At 41.0% G+C, this 10,126-nt stretch overlaps 1 protein-coding gene across 1 annotated transcript; it reads right to left on the bottom strand.

Annotated features, from left to right (window-relative positions):
• Positions 1-2,353: 2,353 nt before the first annotated feature.
• LOC143877135 (protein mago nashi homolog) lies at positions 2,354-9,083 on the bottom strand. Its single transcript, XM_077378995.1, has 3 exons — positions 8,745-9,083; positions 8,473-8,649; positions 2,354-3,067 (listed from the first exon to the last, which is right to left on the bottom strand). Exons 1-3 carry the CDS (start codon positions 8,958-8,960, stop codon positions 3,008-3,010), a joined length of 453 nt encoding a protein of 150 aa, XP_077235110.1. The 5' UTR covers positions 8,961-9,083; the 3' UTR covers positions 2,354-3,007.
• Positions 9,084-10,126: the final 1,043 nt, after the last annotated feature.

The raw sequence follows: 10,126 nt of genomic DNA, 5'->3' as shown, positions 1-10,126 counted from the left end.
TTGATTTTGCCAGTCTGGAAGTGGGACCGGTCCACGTCGGCGTTCCGTTTTGCTTAGACTCGTGCAAGGTACTCGGTCTGCACTCTCTTCAGGTTCAGGTTCAGGTTCATGTGCACTCGCCCGAATTTGACAGTACCAATTCAGAGAAATGGGAAATTACATGGTGGCCGTACGTGAAGTACATCAGCCCGTCTGCAGTCATTCATACACTGCTGCTGGCTGTCCGAAGTAATCAAAAGGGGCGGATTTATCACTTCCTTCGTATAAAATCTCTACCGATTGAAATTAGGAAGGGGCCTAAGCTCGGGTAGCGTTTATTCCAAATGGTGCCGGATATGCACCGCCCTTGATATTGGATCCAACAGTGGCACATTTTTAAGAGCGGCATGCTCATCGACCCGCTAGTATGTCAGCTCGGGCACCCTATAATTTCTCTCATTCCCATTCATTTTTAGCAAAATCTCAACCCGAGCCCACCCAAATTACAGTTTTAATTAAATAAAATCAGCCATTAAAAGTTGAAAGGGAGAGATTAAAGACCAAAATAAACAAGGCTATCAACTCCGGCACAAGAGATGATGGAAGTGAAAACAGCCATTTAGAAAATAGATTTTCAGGCCTAATATAATCTAATCAAGGTATTAAAGGCATGTGGCAGGAAATATGGCTGTTGTTTGAATCTAGGGTGTAGGAAAAGCCGTTAAAAGAGCATAAATGTGACTTGTTTTTTACGCTGTAGCACAAATACGTACTTCATAGTAGGGGTGGACATGGGTCGGGTCTAACCCGAAGAACCGAACCGAACCGGCCTATTTGGTTCGGTTCGGTTCTAAATTTTTGTGGTTCGGTTCCGGTTCCATTTTTTGGGAACCGACATTAGCCGGTTTGGTTCTTGGTTTGGGGTCTTGGGACCCAAAACCGAACCGGTCTGGTTCACAGTTCTTTATATTTTAAAAAACTAACATTTAACAAAAAAATTAGAAAGGGCAGTGATGTTCCCTCCCAGACGGATAAAATCACCCCCCCCCCCCCCCCCCCCCGCGGTTTATTTTAACATTTTGACTTTTTTCATTTTTACCGAATAAAAAACTAATAAAGGCACCCCGTTTTAACTTTTAACTTACGTAAAGGGAGGAGAAAATTTGAAACCCTAGATTGCTATTTGCTAAAGAGGTGAAAAGAAAACCATAGATCTCATCTCTCTTTGTCTCCCTTCCCATGTCTCTGCCTTCAACTATTCAAGCATTAAGATTTAAAGAGAAGAAGAACAAGAATGTTCACTGCTTTTTTCTCTTTCATTGCAAGGTATGGATTTTTTCTATTTCTTTTATGTTTTTTTTCTCACAAAAAACATGAAAGGGGTGATTACTTGGGCCTATTTGTTTTGGATTTTGAAAATCAAATGTGATTCGGTTCGGTTGTGACTTGTGAGCCCTACGATTATTTGGGCCCTATTATTATTGGATTTTGAGAATCAAATATGAGCCCTTTAATCAGTTCAAAAGAACAGGGCCTAAAGATTATGAATAAGGCCTTTAATCAAACGAATAGGGCCTTAATCAAACGAAGATTTTTGGATGGCGAGAAGATTTACTTGGGCCTTGTTATTTTTGGTTGCCGAGAAGATTTTGATTTGCAATTCTCACATTTGCAACCCTTTTTGCATTGCTATTTGGATCCGGATCAAATTCTTGGATTTTCAATTCAGCTCCTTTTGCACTGTGATTTGGGTAAACCCAGAACCGAACCGATCGAGTTCGGTTCTGGTTCGGTTCTGTGGAACCATGGTTCGGTTCTAGTTCCCAAATTTGGGAACCGATAGGGGATCGGTTCAGTTATGGGGATATCCCAAAACCGAACCGACCCATGTCCACCCCTACTTCATAGAAACACATGATTTGTGATCACAAAGACCCACTCAAGCCTCACCATGATAATGCAAAAAAAAAAAAAAAATAAATTTTATTAGGCTAGTGGTATTTGCACTCGCATGTTTTGATATTGACACAAGCTCACCATGGCTTTTCCTTTTTAATTGACTGCTGAGAGCTTCTTGGGAATTGTAATAGCTTTAAACCGCTACTTACAAGGTGTGTTTGTGTCATTATCAAAACATGGTAGTGCAAATATGAGTTAGAAGAAAAATAAACTGACATCCAGTAAAAAAATAAGTAAACGCTAGAGAATAAAACAGCACAAATTTTACCTGACTACGATGACAATTCAATTTTCAAGTACTGCATATATTCCATAGAAATTAGTTCCAAAAATTGAAAATATACCCTGTTTTCAAGGAAAAAATGAAAACCTACCAGACTCTCGAATTTTTATCCCTCCATTCAAACAAAAAACCAATCTAATAACTGCATAAATAAATGCATCAATAAAAGGAGAGGCCCCTTTCATAAATACAACGGGTTTCTTCATCAATTTTCAGGCTCCAACGAACATGTTTACAACAAAAGCAAGCTGCCTCCATTACGTACACAGCCTTTGCTCATTATAATAAAACTTGACCAGGAAAGATGCCCAACACGAGATCATCTGTCTCGCGGAGTCAACTCGGCAAGCCATTACGTTAGCGATTTTTGTAACAAGAACACTCCCACAGAAAGAGGCCTCATGATGGAAGAATCCACGCGAGAGAAGTTTCAATGTAACAAATGAATTGGAAAATATAAAGACAGACCATAGACTAACCACTCAATGTTCCTTAAAATCTAAGCTTTGTATAGGGAATAAAAAGGGTGGAGGGGTTAGGGGCTCCCATCTTTACTTCCAAAACAATTTGAAGTCAAATTTCAGAAAGGCAGTGCAGAAACTGCTTCTAAGAGCAAAAAAACGTAAAATGAAAGTGGAAGCAACACCTACGGAGCTGATGCAATAAAAAAGATAAGCATAAAAAGGAATATGGATGTCCGTGACCAGTACCTCCCCAAACCAAATTCACATTCTTCAACTGGCAGCGCCCCACAAAATGCTGAACAGGGAGAAACCCTCGTGAGATCTAGATGGGTTTGATCTTAAAATGGAGTGATATGAGAGAAAACACAAAGCACTTCAAATCCTGCAAGCACATAAAACCCCAAATAGGATGTATCATGAGAGTGCTATATGACAGAAATATGAAAATTTAATTTCAAGAATTACAGTATCTACATGTATTTCTTTTCTTACGAGGCATAAAAGCAATGCAATACTAAAAATTTATCTGTCACTCGAAAGGCAGAAAAGGAAATCACACTACCACATATCTATCATAGGACGCTTTCTAGTCATGATATAATACATCCATGGAAGGTAGAACCCATACCAGAAGTATAAAAGGTTTTGGAACCCTGTGGGTGCTTGCATCTCTCTTTGGTGAAGTTTTCTATTTTGGTCGATTGGGCTCACCAATAGCCAGGGTATCAAAAGTAGAGCCCGTCAAAAGGCTTACAAGTTGGAAGGAGTCTCCTCAATGTCTCACTCCCAATTCTCCGATGATACAGCGGCACTGTGATGCTTTTCCAGGTACCAAATTTGGAAGTTATTCTTAAGATTCCAGGAAGCAACATGGCTCAAAAAGTATACCTTGGGAAGAGCCTTGCATCAGGGGTTGATGTAGAATATTTTTCCGCTTGGAAAAACCAATACTGGTTTTTAGGCGCATGCACCACTCTCATTTTGTATGCTAGTTAATTTCATGACATTTTTTTTCCAGACGTTAGGAGCAATTATAGACTGTCCAGAACACATCAAAAGAAAAATGCCATGTAAAGGGAGCATGGAAAACCACAAATTTAACTTGGTAAGAAAAGCGATGAGAAGATGAAAAAGAGAGAATAGGCTGGAATTCGAAGACTAGGAGAAGTCAGTGGAGCCCTCACAAGTAACTGGCTCTAATATGGTAGAGTCCAGGGGGATTATGGAAAAATTTAACTGATGCTATGGGTTAAATGAAGGCATGTGGTTGATTATTGCAAATACGTAGGATGTTTCAATTGAAATTTTGGGAAGAAGATCACTCTAGCACACCTGAGACCATTTTTTGGGACCAGGATGTCTTATCTTTTGGTTTATAAGTGAAGGTTAGGGATTAACTAAAGAGGATGTGTGTTGGAGAGGCCCGAGTGGAGCATAATATTTTTTTGAAAGATGACAAAAATATATTAAGATCATACGAAGAATACATGCATGGGGGACCAGTAGTCCCCAAAATATTACAATGTATGAAAACCTGGATCAATCCAGGTCGAAGAAAACCAAAAAAGAACAATTAGAAAACCAACGATTGGCCCTCCCAAACATCTTCCATGTCCACCAAAAACAGTTTTGAATTCATCACGACCCAACCATCTACCAAAAAATTCCTCCCATAGCCAAGCATTGGGAGATCTAGTCACCCCTGAAAATTTTCAAAAATATTACTAAAAGCGTTGCGATCTTCCACCGAAGATCTTGAAAACCATTGGGGCCATTGTTCCTTTAGGGGAATTATTCTTTTCCTATCCTCAAAATGGTCCCCTTTCTCAACTGTAGGCTTACCTAGTGCCTTTAACAAAAGACCTCCTGTACAGGTTCCCAGAGACAAAACTTCCAGCATCCTGGTATGTACTTTCCTAGACCCGGACATCCTACTATCGAACTTCGTAATGCTCTCCCTATGGTGCCTTCCATCTCAGATGTAAAAACCTCCTCGTCAAGGTTAGTAGCCGGGGTTTCCTCGATATTCGGGTCCATTACCTCAAGTGCTCTTTTCTGTTTAACCATAGCCTCCAGTTTCTTAATTCCTGATTCCTTGTCTTCTTCCCATCTTAACCGCCCAAGGTCTTTTCCTCCTCCAAGACCTTGATGAAGAGGGGATGCTTATGCATCGGTGAGTGGGTTTCCTTAACATTATGTGACCCACATACAGTAAAGAATAAATCCGGCCTCCTATTAACTGCCTCTTTGAAAAGCTTCTACTGTCTTTTCAAGAAGTCTCTGATGATTTCTCTCGGTGTTGGCACTACTTTAAAAGCCAACTCTTCAATGTAAGCCATTGCCTTGATCCTTCTTAATATTTCCTCTATCTCCGGTAACTCCATAGTGCACTTCCTCTTCCGGCCAGCCATGGAGGAAGAGGACCGGGGTAAAGCGGTATCGTTCAAGTTTTCCATCTAATTGTCTCGAGTTTTTCTTTTCCTCTGTTCTCAATGAAATCGAAAAGACGATAATTCCTTATTATGTATATCACCGCCATGAAGGGACCTTTGACTATGGGACAGGTGTCAATACACATACTCCTCTTTGCGTATAAAAAACTCTTCTTGCCACGTATTACTCATTGACGTCCATCCCAACTCGAGGAAACCTTTTCGACTCCCATGATAAGGGAAACTTTCGAGAGATCAATACTTCGAGTGGAGCATAATATGGTGTGGTTCTACCAATAAAAAAAAACATTGGTGTGGTTCTCTAAGTTTCAAAGGCCTTTGAAAGAGGAAGAGAAAGGGTTGTTGATCGAATTACTTTGTCGTACGCTTTCTCCATATCAATTTTACACATCACTCCTTATACTCCCAACTCATTAGAGATCAATGCTATGTCGAGAATTTATCTACCCTAAACGAAGGTACTTTGGCCATGAGAGATAGCTTTGTTTAGGACTTTCTTCACCCGATTAGTCAGGACATTAGCCAGCACGCGGTACACATAGCCCATTAGGCTGATAGGACAGAAGTCAGATATGTAGTCAGCTTCCTCCTTCGGAATAACATCAATAAAGTAAAGCTCACGTGCTCATATACAAAGTCAAACCCACATGAAAAGCCTCAACAATGGACATCAAGCCTCATTCAGCCCCCCCAACACACCTGGACGAAGGCACTGCAAAAACCGTTTGAACCTGGAGCCTGATCCCCTTTCAACGAGTACAAACCAATCCGAACTTCCTCTTCGCTGAAATTTGCCTCCATATAGTCGGCCCCTGGGCGACCAAGTAAAAACAAGCTCATCTGAAGTAGGAAAACACTATCCTCTGACGAATAAATGGAGATCAATATTCTATTGAGGATCTATCTACGTTGAATGAAGGCGCTATAGCTTCGAGAGATAACTTTGTTTAGGATTTTCTTCACCCGATACAGGACCTTTGCTAGAACTTTGTACACATAACCTACCATGCTGATAGGACAGAAGTATGAGATGTAGTCAGCTCTCTACTTTGGAATAAAAATAATAAAGGAAGCCTCTGTGCTTCCATCCAAAGTCAAATCCCCATGAAAAGCCTCAAGAATAGACATCAAGACTCATTCAAAGTCTCCCAAAACACCTGGATGAAGGCAATGCAAACCATCTGGACCTGAAGCTCAATTCCCTTTCAATGAGTACAAACAAATAAGAACTTCCTCTTCAGTGGAATCTACCTTCAGTCAATAGTCCCCTCTCTTTCCTGTTCAACCTAGTAAAACACAAGCCCATCCAAGGTAGGGAAAACACTACCTTTGACAAGTACAATGAGCGGAAAAATCCCATTATTGCACCAATGATTGTTGCTTATCCTCAATTCTGATGTCATCAATCATCAAGGATTGGATTCTGTTACATCTTCTAGCATTGCAATACCGTGGAAAAAAAAGAAGTATTCATATCTCCATTTTGACTGATATAACTCTCCTTACAATAGCACCATGTTATATTATTCCTAGGTCTTAACTTCTTGCTCAGCTCCTCGACAGAGGACCTCCATCCTCTTTACCATCCAACTTACTGATGGAAGAGAGTTCGGCTTTTCTCTGGTTAGCCAGACCTTTCTCTTCTTGAGGCCAGCTTCTTCTTCTTTTTTGAATGGTGAATATCATTAATATAAAAAGGAAGAGACCGAGAAGGGCATAATAATATATATATATATATATATATATATATATATATATATATATATATAGAGAGAGAGAGAGAGCAAAAATAATACAAAGTACACAAAAGCTATCACGGCGGTAAAAAATCAAATTGCTCCACGCTTGCCCGGAGAACCCCATCTCGAGGCCAACTGCTAATCTTGTCTTTGATAAATCTAAGCCTTTTCCCAATTCCAACGTCAGTTGGGCCACATGAACGAGCTTCCTGCCACCAAGCGGCCAATCTCTCTCATCTTCTACACTTCCACCTTGTCTAATTCGAACCGGATGGGGATTGGTCCCCAAGCATTGAAATTTGGGCCTCTAAAGTTAATAGCAGCAGCTCCAACAATAGTGATGTAGACAAATGGGAGTTGAAAGGATGCTTCAATGAAGAGGGAGGATTCCAAATCGAGAATAGAGTCCAGGATGATGACGAAAGATCGACAAATGGGAAGGGCGGAAGAAAAAAACGGAAATAAGGAAAGAGAAGTAACCATTTAAAAAAAGGAGAGAGAAGTTGCAAAATTTCTGGATACAGGACAGTCACTAGGGATTGCCATGTATGACATGAAGGAAAAGGCATTAACGCGAGTAGTGGAGGAGACAGAGGCAAATACAATGTGAATAAAAAAGGAGAAGGAGAAGCATAAGTCAGGGTAGAAATTAAGTAGGAAGATAAAAACTCTGTCATCATTGATAACTTATGAGAAGAGAAATGGGGAGAAGCGAAGGGAGCAAGAGGGAAAGGGAGGAAGACGTTAAAAATGAGAATCATTTCCCGGAATGTAAGAGGGCTGGGGTCAGGAGACAAAAGGAACATTATTAGAGAATTGATTAGTACGAGGAAGTCGGACATGATTTTGATTCAAGAGACCATAATGCAGTCCTTCAATGACAATTGGGCTAGATGATGATGGGATGATTGTGATTGTGAGTGGGTAGCGGGGTGATGCAGGGGTTTAGTCATAATGTGGAACAGTGTGTGAAAGTGGAGATAGCTCCAGCAAATCCAGGGCAGTTTGCAGTATCAGTCAAGTGTTCCAGTAAACTTAACGGTGAGGGATAATCTATGGTGGGAACTGGAGTCCATTACGTCATGAGATGATCTAGCATGGGTAGTGGTAGGGGACTTTAGCGCAATCAGATTCCAATGGGGAAAAACAGCCAATCTAGATGGATGACTAAAATGAGTAACTTCAACACCTTTATCAACAGGAATGAATTGATAGAATTCCCAATGGAATTAAAGAACTTCACATGAACGAATCGAATCAATGAGTGAAGGGAAAATCTGAGGGAAAATAACAGACTAACAACCAAATCGCTTTTCATTGAAGAGATTGAGACTATTTCCTAGTCGAATTATAGGGTTTTAGGTCTTCTCAAACAAATAACCATGTGGGAATTTCATAGGAACGTTCACATGGTAGATTAAAAAGAAATAAGGAGAAAATTTCTCCTCCTAATTATCATGGTAAAAATCATAAGACCAAAAAAAGGAAGGCAAGCATTCAATCCTACCCTCGTTAACCTAAACTTATAATAAATAGAAATAGCAAATAGAAGTCTGAAATGGAAATTTTCCACAGTGAAGTTCGTTTTGAAAGACCTGAACTAGGTAATAGAAGATGCGAAGCCCTTCGGGATCTTTGCTACTCTGAACATCGACGAGAGATCCGATCTTGGAAGTAGTGAAAGAGATGTGCTCGTTTCCCATCACGATCTCCAGTTCCTGCCTCCCAACACGGTCGGGCTCCGGCCAGTTGTTATCGTCCTCCTTCATTATCTGAAAACCCCAACGAAAGAGATTAAAGGATAAGAAACCCTGAAAACCCTAAAACCGCCAAAACCCTAGAAAAAAAGAAATAGAAGAGGTAGGACCTCGCTCTCTGCGATGATTCTTCGGCACTCTTTGAGGACTGCGGGAGTGAGGAAGACCTCCTTTCGGATCATGGTGTCGTTCTTGTAATTGGAATTGTTAGCGTATCGGAGCTTCCCGTCGGGCCGAAACTCGAACTCGAGAAATTCGTGCCCGAACTTTCCCTTGTGACCCACGTAGTACCGGAGGTAAAACTCTCCGTTATCTTCCGTTGCCATTTTCCACAACTGAACGTCTGAACCTCCTCCTTCGTATCTTCTTCTTCTTCTCTCTCTCTCTCTCACTCAAATCTTGTACGTCATACAATCCCAACGCTTTGTTGAGATTGTTTGCACTTTTTTTTCCCCACCACTTTCTAATCTATCCACATTACACCATCGCCATAAACGGTTAGGATTGTCCAATAGATCCTAGAAAGTGGTCCCTACTTGTATTTTATCGATCTCTCAAATCTTGTTCCTCATACAATCCCTACGCTTTAATTTCTTGAGATTTTTTTGCACTGTTTTTCCGCCCCTCTTCCTAAGCTATCCACATTACACCTACACCTGGCAAAACCCACGCGTGCCCGCTTGACGACCCAACCCACCCACAAATTTGGGTAAAGGTTGACATTCGAGTGACCCGTCAAAATTCAACCGCAGGTCACCCAACCGCCAAAACAATGGGTTGGGTCGGGTGAACCTGCAGGTTGGGTCGGGTCGGGTCGGGTCGATAAAAAGATATTATACGAGTTGGGTTGGGTTGGGTTAGGATTGGGTGATTTAGTGGCATGTTGGGTTAGGGTCGACCATTCTCGATGGAAAGGCTCGGGGTAAGTCTTGTCGGGTTGAGAGAATGGTATCTCAATTTGGGCTAGGGTTGTACTCAACCCGGACCAAACCCGACATGAACTGCACCCCTAACTAGAGGGACTCTCACAAGTAATCCTTATCCTCACTGTACTAAGAATCGTAAATTTTTCGGCACGTTCTTTTGTTGATATTCTCGTTGTGTCCCGCCTATGGATGAGTATTCTTTCGTAAATGTCCTTCGTTGCTATTCATTTTTCGTCATTTTAATGCCCCTCTTACCCCTACAAATACGACCAAAAAAAAAACCAAATGTCTCCTTTCTATTACCGCCGCTTTTGTTCAATAAGCATCCAAAAATCACTGATTTCCTTCCCTAAAAATACGTCAGGGAAGATTCTCCCTCCCCAAAAAATCTCTGCAAGGCTACTTTATCTTACACCATAGATCGTATGCCAAAAATCATTTCCATAGGATGATCCCAACAGAGTGACGAGGTTTCCAAAATATGTCATTCCTCTATAGATTGTAGGGATGCAATCATCATATGGGAATGATCAAATGTACGGTTTGGATCATCCTATGTTGTAGGC

This window comes from Tasmannia lanceolata, unplaced genomic scaffold (genome assembly GCF_043159265.1).
Source record: "Tasmannia lanceolata isolate RefF3 unplaced genomic scaffold, GAP_Taslan_0.1 ptg000005l, whole genome shotgun sequence".
Classification (NCBI taxonomy): Eukaryota; Viridiplantae; Streptophyta; class Magnoliopsida; order Canellales; family Winteraceae; genus Tasmannia; species Tasmannia lanceolata.
The sequence above is the reverse complement of the archived record's forward strand: the minus strand, read 5'-3'. Positions and strand labels throughout refer to the sequence as shown.

Excerpts from the sequence above, each read along its gene's own strand:
- LOC143877135 (XM_077378995.1), bottom strand. The coding sequence starts at position 8,960 with ATGGCAACGGAAGATAACGGAGAGTTTTACCTCCGGTACTACGTGGGT. Across the intron at positions 8,650-8,744 it reads GAATCATCGCAGAGAGCGAG|ATAATGAAGGAGGACGATAA; the intron begins GTCCTACCTCTT and ends TGGGGTTTTCAG. Across the intron at positions 3,068-8,472 it reads TCTTCTATTACCTAGTTCAG|GATTTGAAGTGCTTTGTGTT; the intron begins GTCTTTCAAAAC and ends ATGTGCTTGCAG.